Raw genomic sequence first — 16,294 nt, forward strand, 5'->3', positions numbered from 1 at the left:
AGCTAGAAGATAGAAGCTGCTAGAGATTACACATACCATATCAAACGTGGCAAACAAAGTTTTCTTGAACTCAGATGATCGGTTGTTGAATATTTCGTTCTTAACTCCTTACCATAAGTTTTAACACTTGACAGTGAAAGATAATAAGTTGTAGAGCTAACTTCAGAAAGCATGTTTCTGTTAACCGTGCTCGTTTTCCATAATAAATTCGCCTGATTGTTCAGGGAAGAAATACAAATCATAGAAACAAAAGGAAGAACAGATAAAAGAAAGACTATGAAACCCGAAAAAACAAAGGTGAAAAAAGAAAATGAAAAAGGAAAGCAATAAAAACCCGTAACGCAAATCCAACTGCGACTAACATAAAGCAGAGCTCCAAGTGCGGCGAACGCAAACCGCAGTTCCAACTGCGGCTACCACCATCCGCACTTCCAAGTGTGACTCTCATCAGCCGCATCTCCGACTACGACACCCATCATCCACACTTCCAAGTGCGACGGAGCCTTAAACGCAGCCAGTAAACCAGCCATCAAACCAGGGAGAAAGAAAGTAGCACCCAGCGAGAGAAGATATGAGGGAGGAGGAGGACGGGTAGCGCCTGAAGACATTAGAAACAATGGGTGAGTTGCGACAAAGAAGAGAAAGGGAAAAGAAGGGGTGTAGGGTTTCAAATCTGAAATGTGCTTAATTTTTATTTTTCAATGGTCCAACTTTTTCTAAATCCAAAATATTCTCTTAGAGGGATACATTTGGAAATAGAAAAAAAAGGGAGGTGCAGGATGAAGTCAGTGAAGTGTAAGGAGAATCACTCTTTATTTTGTATTCAAATTTGTGATAATGAAGAGGAGAATGTGATAATTGAATTATGTATACTTGATTAAACTGGTTTATATAGATGAGTCGTGGTAAATATTTTGATATAAACGTGATGCATCAATTTTGTGATGCATCAAATTTGCCAACTAGTAATATTTGAAAGGATTTAAATTAATGAATTGAGTTGTTCAAAAATAATATCGCTAAACTTTTTTTGGATTTGTTTAACTCTGTTACAAAAAATGACATCTCTAAAAGTGTTGCTCAAGTAGACACGTTTTGATCAAGTAGATTATTTTTGTTTAAGGAAAAAAATATAACATAGACCTAGAACCTACTCCCAATCCTATTTTCATTCAAGTGAAAATAGAGTTTATTTTTTTCTTTTACAATTTTAGCCTAAACAAAAATAATATTGCAATTCAACCAAGTTTATGTTTAATTTTCATTCAAGCGAGCATATCTTCGCTCAAGCTAAAAAAATATTGTTGTTTTTGGTCTTTTAATTTGTTGAATGTAATTATTTTCTTAAACACAAATTGATATAAAATACTTACATTTTATTTATGTTAAAGTTTTTGAAATGTAATATGAATTTTGTGTGGTTTATGTGAATGTAATGTCCTTTAAAAGGGAGTATTACACGAGGTATTACATTTTATGTTAGATGGTGTATTCAAAGAGATTTTGTAAGAAGATTATCCTAACTCTAACTAATTGTAAGGGTCGAATGAGGTTGCTAAATATGGAATTTCAATATAAAAAAAATATTAGACCTCACATATATAAGCAATTAATCCTGGTAATACTCTATATAAACCTTGCATCTTAATGTATATAGCTATAACTCTTAATAGGTGGAAGCAAATTATGACGGGTATAAAGTCTTTAAATATGTTCAATATATTGGTCTTTCAAAAATAAAGTCAAATGTCTATGTTTTGTTTTAGGCATGAGGACTAAACCAAGAAAGTTACGTTGTATAATAGATATTTAATTATTGATTTTTTAAACTAATTGTAATATTGATTTGTATAATATTATTGTATTTTTACTAATTTATTCTTTATTTTTGTGATATTGTGATATTCACTCACAATAATAATATGCGAATAAATGACCATACAAACATCTATATGGAAAATAAATTAGACTAAAGAAAATTATAATGGAAATAAATTGTAAGTTTATACATATATATTTCTAAATATGTAATATTTAAGTTTCTTTTAAAAAAATATTGAGTATTGTAAATGCATCGTATATTTGCACTTTTAATTGTCTAAAAATTAATTATATTATGTCTGTGATTAACGATATAACATCTGTTAGTTAGATCATTACATAATTTATTTTGAAATAAATAAAAAATATCTTTGTCAAATTTAATTCGAGATAAATAGTAACCTTTTTAAAATTGTGTTCTATCATTTATCAAACATGATATAGTACTTTTTTATTAATATTTTTAAGTGATGGTGGTTAAATATAAACTCTTACAAAACCTTGATCATCAATTAAACAAGCATCGAATAAAATTCAGTCAATTTTGACAGATGGTTTAGACTATGTTCACCAATACAGATATTAGAGTAAAGAAATTAGTCCTTTAATAGTATTCCAGATACAATTTATTATTGTTTGAATATATGTTTATGAGATTTTAAAGTACGAAATCATTGCTTTTTGATTATGAAAGCCAGTTCAATTAATAAAGACTAACTCATATTTTATAAGATGATAAATGTTATTATTGATGTGACAACTTTGTTTATGAGTATCGATTAGGGTGAATCAAGTTGACGTAATTCACTTATACTTTTAATAAAATAAAAAAATTAATCATAATTTGGAGGGTTTAAGTGGTAATTATTGGAAGATAAAAATTGAAAACTCCTCCAGTGACTACTTAACGGCAAATACTTATTTTTTAAGCATGTTTCCTAACTCTCAACACCACATGTGCTTCAACACAACTTTTCAAACAAATGATGAATTTTGTTAATCTTAAGACCCTATATGATTATCCTAATTCCTCGTTAATGATCTAATTTTTGTGGCTTAATGCAAAAAAAAACATACCTGTAAAATAAAATATCAACGGCGTTCTTTGACTTTGGTATGCGTTTTGACACCGTTTTCGCCAACTTGTCTCAACTAATTTTTTTTTTGAGAGAAAAACCGTGTGCAAAGAAAGACTACAAAGTATAATAATTAACCATATTCATAGGTTTGAGTTTTAGTTGTCATAATAATTAACCATGCTACAAGTTCTGTTTGTATGACTTTTTTAAGTTTTCAAAATAATAATCATACCATAATTAAATTATATAATGCTAATTCACCAACTTCCAGATCATCTACATCAAATTTAGCTTAAATGTTCTAAAAATTAACATCAAATTCAAATAACGTGAATAGAAAAATGTTATTAGCATGTACTAAAAAAATTAGTCAAATCCTTTTAATAGACATTAATAGTCAACAAAATATATGAATATTATACCTAACATATTATTGAAAGAAAAAACATTAAGGGGAGAAGAATTCGTGATTTGATGTTTAATTTGTTGACAAATCAAGGTGAATCGTGATTTAATCTTTACTTTGTTGACAAATTAAGGTGAATAAACTTTATATTTTATTTGCAATTGAATGGTGAATCACTATCTGTCTTAAAACTTAAAAGTTGGACTTTTTCTTTTCTTTTCCAATTAAAACGGAAAATGTTAATGATAATTGTTTTTCATAACTAAATAATTAATGTATATATTAAATTACCTTTTAAATATTTTATTAATTATTGTAAATTTTAGGTATGCTTGGAAGTGAGAATTTTTAAGAAAAGAAAAGACAAAATTTAAATTTAAATTATGATTAGTGGACAATGAAATAATTGTTAGTTTTATCAAAGAAGGACTCACGAATATCTATGTTTTAGAGTAGGTTTGTTTTTTATACTATTCCAAACAAATCGAATAAATATATTTAATATGTATATAAATTTATGTTTATTTTTATTTTATTTTATGCGAGACTTTTATTTATATTTTATAATTGTTAGAATTTTAAGAGTGAGATTAAGTTTTTTATTTAATAAAAGTAAAAAACAGAACATTATATATATAAAAAATTAATTAATTAATTAATTATTTTAAGATTTTGGATAACGAGAAATGTTTGTGTAATTTGATTCAAATTTTATTGGTTTTGTATTTATCTCTCCAATAAATCTTGTCATATATTGACTTGAACAATAATTATAAAAACTAAAAAATTGTCATTTTAAAATCATCACATTTATTTTCATTGTTTTACTTTAAACCGTGTATTCTCAAAGGAGAGAATCAGTGATGTGTTTTTGAAGTAATAAATGAGAATAATAATTAAAAACATGTATTTATAGTGGTATAAATATATATATATATATATATATATATATATTATAATGTTGTAACTTTAATATTTAAATACATGTGAGTAAATTTTAACATAAAATGTTATATAATTATTTTTAATTATTTAATTTAAAACTAATGTCTGCGATATAACCTGTATATGTAACTTTTAAATTAAATATGTATAATAATTTTCTAATTAAATGTATAAATTGAGTATCAATTATTATTATTTAAAATCTAAATTTTGAAGTTAAATTTAAATATTAAATAACCATATATTATGTGTATTTGTAGCTTTTTATAATAAGTAGTTGTTTTTAATTTAAAAATCAGCCATTTTATAAATAACCAATATTTTTATTTTATATTTGATGACTTTGTATCTATTTTCATTACAAGAAAATTATTAACTAGCAATATAAATAAAAAACAATTAGTCATGATTAAATTATATATCATTTTATAAATTAAAAGTATTGGTATCTAAAATATTTTTTATTATTAATAAAAAAATTAATTAAATTGTGATTAGAATCTAAACTAATCTCAACTTTAGCTACCCAGATTTCAACTATTGATTATAAATTAGCTTCTAATTTTTTAAAATAAATATATTTTACTAAAATAATATTAATAGAATACTATATGAAAAACTATTAAAAATTAAGTTTAATTACTTTTTTATCCCAATTTGGTTGAAACGTTTCGAGTTGATATTCGTTTTTGAAAAAAAATTTCAATCGTGTTTTAATGTTTGAAAAAAAAAATCCAAGTACGTCCTAATTTTTAAAGTTGTATTTAAATCATGTTCACTTTACAAAAAAATTACTTATGACGTTAATGACATGCCACAACACACGTCAATATGCATTTTTTTTATTATTTTTTTTTTTATTAGTGCCGTTCTCATTATTTTAATTTTATTACATATCTTCTTAATTTAATTTAGTCCTATTTTTTCTGAAAATAAAATATAATATTTTTCTGTATAAATGTTATATTAATATATTTATTAAAAATAATTATTTAGAATATTTATTTTATATTATTAATCTATGTTATGTTAATCCATGTTTTTTTTATAAGATTAAAACTAATTAAATATAAATATATATTTTTTAAAAAGTAAGTATTTAAATATTAATTCATTTCTTTTTAAAAGTAAATTAATTAATACTATTTATATCAATAATAAATTTGGTTTTTTAGGTGTCAATAAATTTATTATTTGTATAAATGTGATACTAATATTTATATTAAAATTTAATTGTTAAATTATTTATTAACAAAACATGAGTTAATAATGTATAGTTATGTAATATGTTAAAAAGCTAATTTTTAAGTAAAAATATTGACTATAAAACACTTATATAAATAATAAATTTTATTTCAATTTGAAGATAAATAATATTAATTTATTTTGAAAAAAATTGAGACTAAATTGAATCAAATATAAATATAAATATATATATATATATATATATATATATATATATATATATATATATATATATATATATAAACTAAAATTAAGATAATGACATTTTAACTTGACAAATACACTACTTACCATGTGACATTGACAATATTATGTGTTGCATCAAGAACTTATATGTGGAAACAATTTTCTTTTCAAAAATTAAAATTAAAAATACTTAAATAAAAAATATAATTAAAAAAAAAACACGTATTAACACATGTATGTCTTTGATGCCGTTAGTAGGTGACAATAACTGAAACACTTTTTTAAAAATTATGATGCAATTGAAATGTTTTTAAGAAACTATGAGCAACTTGAAACATTCTAATAAAGTGAGGAACAAAATAATAATTAAGTCTAAAGGTTAAAATAAAATAATAAAAAATATTTGAAATTTAAAGTAATCGAATTAAAATAATTTATTACATATTTTTATGATAATTCATTTAATTGAATGTAACTAATTTTTTTAAAAAAATTATGAATTCGAGTTAAAAAACAATATTTCTCCGATATATATATATATTATAGAATTATTATTTTTTGCACAACGCGAGGCCATAACCAGAAAGGAGCCCAACGAGGGAGCTTATCGGGCCTCTGATAAATCTCTCTTTAAAAGGAAAATTTCTTTGTGCACCCCTTTTTTGTTTTCTGCACCCGCATGTTTTGTATAATTTCAACTATACCGTTGCTGAAATTAATAGAAAGGATAGTGTAAGATTTTATTTCGTATTTTAATTATAGTTTCGATACTCTGATTCGTAAATATTTTGGATTATATAAGTTGAAATTTAAAAATATTAATTTTATATATTTTAAATTGTATAATTTAAAATATAAAATTACATTAATAAGTATGTAATTTGGAATATAAATTTACAAATTGCATAATTTATAATGCAAATTTATCTTTTAATTGTACAATCTTATAATACAAATTTGGAAATAAATTTGAAATATAAATTATATTTTAAATTAAATAATTTGTAATACAAATTTACATTATATTATATATTGTTAAATCTTATAATACAAATTTAAAAAATTCAGAATGTGTATTCCAGATTGTGTCAGGCCTCGAAAAACCCACCCAAACCCCACCTGTTTAATCTCATTAAATGTGCCCCAAAATTTTGCTCAGACTCATTTAAAACGCATCCAAATCCCCTCTGCGCTGACGCCGGGTGTCATGAAACGAGGATCTGAAATCAGATAGTGAAATGTAGGTGTCAACAGGAGAACAGACGCTCGTTTTACGTGGGAAGAAAAATGATTTTCTGAAACCTTCTTCCCACTCTCTCTGCATGCACCCTTAGCTTTCCAAAAATCTGATCTTTCATTTTCTCCTTCTTCTCACTAGAAACCCTACCTTCTCTCTAAGAAAATTCACCCTTCTTCTTCTCCAATTATCATTCAGGCACCGTAGAAGCATCACCGGCGTCCCAAGCTTCTATTTAAACCGAACAATTCTGGATTCTGAAACTGGTAAGTTTCCCTCTTCTGTCGTTCGTTCATATGAGCATGCAAGCCAAGCTTTGGTTACACGCTGTCACCTTATCTGAACCAATCTTGGTTTTCTATAATTTGTTTAGTTTGAAGAGTTTGGTTGAGCGTTGTGGGTAGAAGAATCTTATTTCTGTGAACTGAGTTTTTAGTCTGAAGGACGTGCGTTCACTTTAAGAGGTAAGGGAAGCTTATTTAATTTAATTTGATTTGGTTGTTGTTGAACTGTCTGAATATCCGTTTAGTTGATTGAATGAGTTTGATGCATGATGGTTGATATGACTGTATGGAATGAACGTTCGTTTATTGGATGGTATGAAATGAAATATGAATGAATTAGGTGATAATGTATGAAATATATGAAAATTATATGATATGTGGAGATATGAAAATTGATTATGATAGGAATTTTATAAAGTTCTGAAGTTATGAAGTTATAGGTTAAGAAAAATGAGTTTGAATGTAAAAGATTCTGTATATGAAATTTCTCTATGATAAAGTACGTTCGTCATCGAATGGTCATTGACCGTTCGGTTTTTCTAGTAAACCTAGTTTAAATGGGATTCTTTCATTTGGAGAGAATCCTAGTATAGGACGAGCGTCCTCGTGTGGTAACGGCCAAACATAGTTGTATCCGAACGTCCCTTGATAGAGTAATATACATATATTTTGGTATAACTTAGTCGTTTGTAGTGCTCGGTCTTATACCAAGCGCTCGTACAAATTAGTGCTCGGTCTTACATCTAGCGCTCGTTCCAGTAATGCTCGGTCTTACACCAGGCGCTCGTATTCGATTCTTATATAATCTATATTAATGAAATAGCGTTCGTCCAAGTTCAATAATATTTTCTTTACCGCGTTCGGTCATTAACCGGCATTCGATTTCTGTAATTAAATTATTATAAATATGATTCTTTAACGTATTGATGTGTCTATATTCATTTGGATCCGGCCAATGGTTATTTAATATTCTGACGAGTCTACCTTTATTTGATTCGGTCTTAAACTCTGTACTTAAATTGTTGTGTGAGTTTGGAATTGAATTCACGAGAGTCAGTTCATTTAACTGATTCCCTTCATAAATCACATTCGTTATATATGGTATATTTTTGTACTCGAGATATTCTCAAATCTAAAAGTAATTCTCTTGGTCTTATTCCATTCTGGAACGAGGGGTTTTATCGGTCTCGTTGCCCTCGTTCGTTCTCAAGAAAGCAGAACGTTCGTTATTTTATATACTTTGAGAGAATGATGAAAATGGTATCTAAGTGAAAGGTTATAAATGAAGAAGAGTTTTTAAGGAGAATATGAGATTTTGGATTTGAACGAGCGTTCCTGGGAGGAACGACTCTTGGATGAATATTGAAATTTGGTAAAGTATGACTGTGGCAATGCTAAGCTGTCGATTCATCCTGATGTTCCGTGAATACTCGTCTTCACGTAGAGGGGGTATGTCATGTGTGGAAACGGCAGGAGGTCCTAGTCCTTAGGGGTACTTTGGACAGATAGGACTAACCTCGGGTGGCAGCTGATGAGAATTCCAGTTACTACATCACCCGGGTGCACGAACGTCGTAGTTACACAGATTCATACAATCCGGACGGTCGGTCTAATAGTAGGCTTTGTTTTAATTATATTGTTATCTTTACATGTGTATTGATGTATGAATCGTATGTTATTTTCTTGAATTAAATTACATAAGCTTACCCTGTGTTTCCTTGTGTTGTCCGTTTGTACATCCGTCTTGTTTTGCAATGATCATCCGTGTGGATATGAGCAGATGGAAGCGCGCTACTTGAAGAGGCGCTTGAAGAAGAAGTGTTGGGGGACGCGAACCTAGTAGATGTGGAAGTGAAGGCCGAACAGTAGTGCGTTCGGTTATAGTTGGAATTTTGTATGAAGTGACCGTTCGGTCACTTCCTTTTCCTTTTTGTTATTTGACCGTTCAGTAATTTAGCTTTTGTAAGCCGTTCGGTCATGTTTTACCTTTTATCTTGTACAGTTCACTTTTGTCGAACCTATGTAAGGCCATTCGTCCAAGAACCGTACTCTTGTTTAATATAAAACTGAATTGACTTATCATTAAGTGTAATTAATTCTATTATATGGTTTTACTGTATTTTTGGGATGTTACAGATTGCATTAGTCCTGATGTAATTTTAAATATATGGATAAAGATGTTTTCTTCCTGCGAGAGAAATAATGGTGCAATATGGAGAATAATGATGCATCAATCAATGTTTTCTTAATTCGCATTTCTGAATTAAGAAAACTAATAAGTATACTATAATGTTTCTTTTTTGAGGATATAAAGTACACTATGATTATTTTTAACATGTGAATACAAATGAGTGAATGTTGTTTAAATTCATAAACCTGATTATTTTCATAACATACAAACAAATACAAATATTTTACCCTTTTTTTTACAATGAAATAATATGCTTAATTGTTTGATTAATTGTTTGTTTGAACTGCATTTACTTCCATTGAGATTTTAATCGGGTGACTTTTCCATCACAAAATTATCGGTGATTTCCCTAATTATTACGAGTTTTCTTTTATTTTCACTCAATATTAAATTAATGACAAGCCACCTCCTATAATTACATCACTTGACCCACTCATCCACCATTGAATATGAATCAGTCCTCTTATACTAAAGTTATTTTACAATATTGAGTCAAATTTAATTTTTCCTTTATCTAATTGAATATCTTTTGAGCCAATTGGGAATTTGAGTTTTAAGAAATTGTTCCCAAGGAACAATCAATAACCCCTTCCAACTTTAAATTTCTTAAACTTAATTTTACAAAAGATAAATAAATGTTATCAGTTTTCAATTTTTATCATTTAAACTATTTTTTTATCATATCAATCAAAATTTACACTGATTTTTTTAAATTTTACTTTCAAAATTTACCTCCAAATCTTAAAAAAAAAAATAATCAACTTACCCTTAAATTCATCTATTCTTTTTCATTTTTTCCATCAATCAATGTGAACACTCTCTCTCTCTAGAAGAGATTATTTTTTTCCGTCTTTCCATTTTTCAATGAAAATTCAATTACAGAATAACAAGTTTTATTAATATCTTTTTTCAGTTATTTTTGACTAATTGTAAATGAAAAACGTTAAAAATGTTCGTTACATTAAGAGTATTAAAGAATAATATATTCTAAAAATATTTTTCCCTTTACTATACTATATCAAATTTCCATTCAAATTTTTGAAAGGTGATGTTTACAAACTAAAAATTCTTATTATAATATTATTAAATATTGGTAGCTCGTGTCGTTGTTTGTTTGAAATCAAAGCTGCCAAAGTTGAGGATTTAAAGTTTGGTAAACTTTGGTTGTGTGTCGTAATCATGGGCATTCATAGATTTTAGTATCAAAACCCAACTGCCAGATGCCTTGATCACTTCCAAGATTTTGCACTGAACAATTCTGATTATCGCAAATTTCCATTCTTTGCTGTTTCCTCGTAACGGTTTCTTTTGTTGTTTTTTCTCTTCATCTCTGCCATTGGAATTGGATGTTTTCCAAGTTCACAAAACCCCGTGAATATTTTCATTCCCCTTTTCTTATTCTTTATGTTTATTATTTTTTTCTTGTTGGATTCTCCGTCCACCAACTTATGGAACAGTGAATAACAGGTTTCTTAATTGATAATAAGAGTTGGGAGAAAAATGTCTTTGGTCAGTGAATCAGGGATATTTGTTTTATTTTCCTGGAAGTGGTGTCCCCAATTTCTCTAAATTTATGGAAAGTTTCTTCCTTTCCTGTTTGTTTTCGTTGATATTCACAAAGAGGATTATATGTTTTGTGGGGTTTGAGTAGTGATCATGTGTGTGTGTCGAAGAGGTAAAATGGATTCGTGGGTTGTTGCAGCCATTGCTGGAGCTGGGTGTTTGGCTAGATATTTGAACAAGCTTTCAAAGAATGTCGATGGTTCATCTCCTTTGTCATTAGAGGATTCCTATTTTGAGAATGATGTGTCCCCAATCCAACCCTTCTGCACACAAGCAGGGAGAGATTCTTTATATAGAAGGGCCTCAGATGTGGATTCAGAGGATTGTCTTTTGGCTTCTGACGAAGGGCTTGAAAGTGAAAAAGTAAGGCTCTTCAGGAATTGCAGTGAGAGTGATGTCCTTTCTCTATCTAACTTTAATGATTATGGAAATGAGCAAGGCTCCAATGTTGTTGGCAATTGTGGTTTCCTACCCTATGATTTGTCTGCAGGAAAATTGGGCCATAATCCTCATAGAAATAGAATCTCTCACAGGACTAAGCGTCTGTATGGGCATATTAGTAGACCTTCAAACTCCTTAGAAAGTTGCCTAATGGCTCAGCTATGCGAAGAGCAAGTCAAATTAGAAGAATCTGTGTTTTTGCCATCCATGGCAACAAGGTCATTTCTTGTTGGTGATGGAAACCAAGTGATCAGAAGAGCAAATGATGATGATTCTCTCACCGGAAGTGAAGAATATAGGTTGTATAGAGAAGGCAATAAGGTGAAGGATAAAAGTGTATTATTCGGAGTTCCTTCCTTGTCCAAGATTGGATCTTCTAATGATGCCAAGAAGATGAAGATCAATGCAGGCAATGAACGAAGTATGAGATTGAGCCCTACTAGCAATGTGTTAAGTGGAAAGCATATTCATACTCAACATGGTATGGTTCTTCAATCTTGACTTGCAAATACCTTTACAGGCTCTGTTGTGTTGCAAATACCTTGACATTTGGATTTTTGTTTTGTTTTGTCACGAGAGTATTTCACTTGTTAATATAACTTTTTTAGATTCTTCTGCATTCTCTGGTTAGTTACACACTTACAACATGTTGTAAAGGAATCTTGTTTCATTTACACACTCAGGTCATTCGGGTTTACATTTTAATAGTTTCGCCAAATGAGATTCATATATAATGAGTTTTTGAAAACCAAATGGTTTTGAATAGGTCTAAACTCCCTACAAACATATTCGAAGGATGTTATAGAATCTTGGTTTTTCTATTCACATACCAATTTTTCCCGAGAAGGCCAGTGTCACTGTCTGTTCCTTTGCATGTTACTTCATAACCTAAAATGGCTTTACCAAAACTGATTAAAAAATGGTTTTATTATCCGGGCTTAACATGTTTATTACAGCTAACTCAAGCAAGTCACGTGTGTTAGTTATTCACCTGTTGATGAAGTAGGTTTCTAGTTATTTCATGGTCTCTGTTGCTTGCTGTGTGGTGTGTTTTGCTTTAACTATTATTGTTGACACGTACATAATCATCAGATGCATCATTTCTCTTCAGCCTTGGGATTTCTTTTGGGATAATAACCTCCATGTTGGCAAATAGAAGAGAAATGGACAAGTTAAGAGAGTTGTTAAAGCAGACAGAAAACTTTGTTGAAGATCTACAAGAGGAACTTGAAATGAAAGATTCAATGAGAGTGAAAGAGTTACATAATGACAATTCTGGTTCAGAGGGTACTTATGATCATTCCTTTTGTGATAATGAGCTAAATGGATTTTCACCTGAAAAGCACATGGATAATTTTCCAATAACTGACTGCAAGGAATCATATGGTCAGAAGGAAGAAGAAAGTTCAGAAGCTATGAGCAAAATTGAAGCTGAGCTTGAAGCTGAACTTGAGAGATTGGGATTAAACATGAATGAATCTAACCCAGAAAGACCGCATTCTGAGCTTGTAGAGGTAAGCAAAATTGTTTATCTTCTCCATTTCCTAGTATTAGTAAAAAGATCCTATAGGCACATTTCTTTTTCTTATGTTGAAATCTGCTTCATTATTTAGCCTCTCATCTATGGAAATCCTAGCCCCATGCTTGATAGAGTTGAAAACAACAAAGAATTAAGAATGGAATGAAAGTAGTGCTTTCTGATTACACTCCAAGGGATATTATATTAATATTACTCGGTTTCTCCCTGTTTTCAAACCTTGTGATATTGTGTCCTCTTTATGGTTTGTTTTAAGGCACTCTTTATCAATAATTTATTTTATATTTGGTTTAGTTACCATAGTACAGCATATCCCATAGTGTTATCTTTTATAATTTAAAATAGCGTTGCCTATGTGAAATTATCTCGGATGCATGTTGTGCTCTAAACTATGGATACTATAAATGCTTATTGTCAAATATAATCTCACTTTCTTGAAGAAGGATTTTATGGTCCTGGTTGTACCATTTTTATATTTCTCACCAATAAATTAAAAGAACCAAGAAAACTAAAATGGTAATGTAATAAAATTATACAAATCTTGAATCTGTGCTGTTGTGTCTAACTCAACTCTAAAAGCAAATTCGTGAGATAAAAATTTCATATGCCTTGAAAACCTCTACATTGTTGATGAACGTTATAGAATTGATTTGGTTCTAAATATTGCATTGGGTAAGCTGTGTGAGCAGAACAGTTGAAGGTGACCCAATGGTAGTTTGACGATAGACTCTGAAAACATGTTGAATTTTGACAAGTTCTAATTCAAATCCAAAGTCTAAATTATGACGTGGGGTTTGCTTGTCTATTATAAGCTCTACTTTTACTATATCTATAATTGATGTGAGATTTCTGCACCAAGAATTTCAGCAGGCCCTTTGTGTAGGCTTTTTCCTTTTCCCCCATTGCTCAAAGTTGTTGTAAACATCTGATGTATTTATAAGCATATGAATAGGAAAAGGGGAAGAACAATATTATGCTGTTTTGACTGGAACTTTAAGTAAGAATAACAGTCTTCAAACATGTTTCAAACTAAGTGTTTATCATATGACAATTAACTTCCATATTTTTTTACGGAGCAAAATTATGCAGAGATCTATTAGGTATACATTATAGTATGTGAAACAAATTTATATACAAGGGACAGTTATCTATGTTAAGGCACCTATATGGAGAACTTAAGGTAGCTGAATGCATTTGTTACTGTTACTTGAAAATCTGCTTCATTAGTTTTAAGCTGCAGTACGGGTTTCTATTTTACATGATTGGTTTTATTGTATTTAAAATTGGATTTCTGACACTAAACTTGCATTGGTATAAACTAATAAATATATGGCAATGATCTGGAAATTGTTTTTTTGACTTTATCCCATTATATGTTCCATATTTTCTCTTGACCAATTTGTATATCTTGTTTTCAAAGTCATGAAAGTTGTCATTTCCCCTTTTTTATATTTCTCTTTCACTTTCTTCTAAAACTTCTTGGACTGTTTTCTTATCATCTATAGGAAAGTTTGACTGTTTTCTTACCTTTATAATAATTTTTGGAATTATGGGTTTTACAATAAATTTACAGCCTGCTGTAATTTGCATCAAGGGTTGAGAAAAAAAATTGGAAGAAAGTATAAACCTTATTACAGAAAATATTTTCTGAATCAGTTGGATAACCTCTTTGAATTCTCTTAATTTGCCAGTGTAGTTCACTTCCCACTCCTGTTTTATTCATACGTCCTCAAGTTTACCTCTTTTGTTTGCCTTCATTGTCTTAAAGCGTGCTAATGTCACTAAAATTCTTGCAGCATGTTCCTGTCCTTGTAGCAGATTTTGCTCAAGGTGCATTGCAAACTAACGTGATTGGTGGGAAAGATTTTTTCCATTCAGAACTAAATAAGGAAGATAGTGCCAATGTGGTTCCTGTAAATTATGCTGTTTCCCCTCATGAACTAACACTGCGCTTACACGAAGTTATCCAATCCAGACTTGAGGGACGTGTACAGGAGCTTGAAATTGCCCTTGAAAATAGTCAGAGAAAACTGTGGTTTATGGAATCAGAGCACAATAATCATTCCCAGAAATTTTTCCCAAGAAAAGCATCCTCCTTTAGTGAAGGAAATGTGTTGGCTTGCAATGAATGTGAGCCTATGACTGAACCCTTAGTTATGAATTTATCTGATGACCCTGCAGCTGCTTACAATGGTAGCTATTATGAAGAAATTATAAAGATAGATGACTTTGAAGAAAAATCTCCATCAAGCATGCATATTCCTGAATGCGAAGCAGCAAATGATCTGCTTGCTTTTCCCACGGCTAATGAAGAGAGAGTTTCAAGGGAACTCTCTTCTGGTGAGGAAACAATGTTGGAAGGGCTAAGTTATAGCAATTATGAATCAAATGGTGTTACTAGAGATGAAAATTATGAGTGTGATTATGAGATGGAAAGGCAATTAATAAGGCAAATTGTTGAAAGGACCAAGAAAGGTTCTCCTGTGTTCCAAAATGCTACAAGGATATTGTATTCTATGGATAAAGATGAGCATTAGTATCAATATTTTTTAGTTGACTAGAAGTAAAAGAGGTCAGTAATCTCTCTCCCTTTTTCTGCATAATGAGTGTCATATTATTCACATTCTTTTATTGAAAATATTCAGTTAAATTATACAAATGATTCTTTCATACATTTGTTGGAAAAACATTTGGTTGGGGTGTTGATTTTGATTTCATTAAGGTTGTTGAGAAATTAACCTTTGTGACTATATTAAATATAATACGCCTCAGAATCTTTTGTATGACTTCTGATTACTATGAAACATGCTCTATTTTACTAAAGTATTACAAACAACTTTGAAAAATAAAACATAATAGTTACCTTAATAAAAATCACAATGAAGAAAACATAAATTGTTTTTATTCTTGGTATATCTCTTACAATGTCTTCAGTTATTTCATTGATTTTAAGGTGGGCTAGTAGGGCTATATGAGTGCAGTAAGAAAACATGGGGTGTAGGAAGCATTGGCCCATGCAACTTTGTTTAAACACCTTTCGTATCTAAAGCTTTTCTGTTATGAGGCCTTTCACAAATTTCAAACTTTGTTTTCTATCAATCATATCAAACTCCTTTTGCATTACAACCCTCCATTTGAGGTCCTCCATTGCTTGTTGTCCTGCAGGTTCTTGAACTACTACTATATTGCTTCTTTATTTTGCTAAAAGTCAACATCTTTTCAGTATAATTTCAATTCTATTACTCATTCTCCATGAAATATACATCCCTGATTATGAGAATTTTTTTTTAGTGAATTTGGAAAAACTTTATAAACCTAGATATTGAGTAAGTGTAATAAGGAGTCAGTCTTTTTATATT

At 29.5% G+C, this 16,294-nt stretch overlaps 1 protein-coding gene across 1 annotated transcript; it reads left to right on the forward strand.

Annotated features, from left to right (window-relative positions):
* Positions 1 to 10,537: 10,537 nt before the first annotated feature.
* Positions 10,538 to 15,606, forward strand: LOC108335144 (uncharacterized). The gene is made up of 3 exons (XM_017571090.2): positions 10,538 to 11,879; positions 12,491 to 12,912; positions 14,732 to 15,606. The coding sequence occupies exons 1-3, from the start codon at positions 11,051 to 11,053 to the stop codon at positions 15,470 to 15,472; spliced, it is 1,992 nt and encodes a 663-aa protein (XP_017426579.1). The 5' UTR covers positions 10,538 to 11,050; the 3' UTR covers positions 15,473 to 15,606.
* The last annotated feature ends 688 nt before the right edge of the window (positions 15,607 to 16,294 follow it).

The sequence above is a fragment of the Vigna angularis genome, chromosome 1 (genome assembly GCF_016808095.1).
Source record: "Vigna angularis cultivar LongXiaoDou No.4 chromosome 1, ASM1680809v1, whole genome shotgun sequence".
Classification (NCBI taxonomy): Eukaryota; Viridiplantae; Streptophyta; class Magnoliopsida; order Fabales; family Fabaceae; genus Vigna; species Vigna angularis.

Coding starts and splice junctions, on each gene's coding strand:
- LOC108335144 (XM_017571090.2), top strand. CDS start 11,051: ATGTGTGTGTGTCGAAGAGGTAAAATGGATTCGTGGGTTGTTGCAGCC. Junction 11,880..12,490: donor GCATATTCATACTCAACATG/GTATGGTTCTTC, acceptor CATAATCATCAG/ATGCATCATTTCTCTTCAGC. Junction 12,913..14,731: donor CGCATTCTGAGCTTGTAGAG/GTAAGCAAAATT, acceptor AAATTCTTGCAG/CATGTTCCTGTCCTTGTAGC.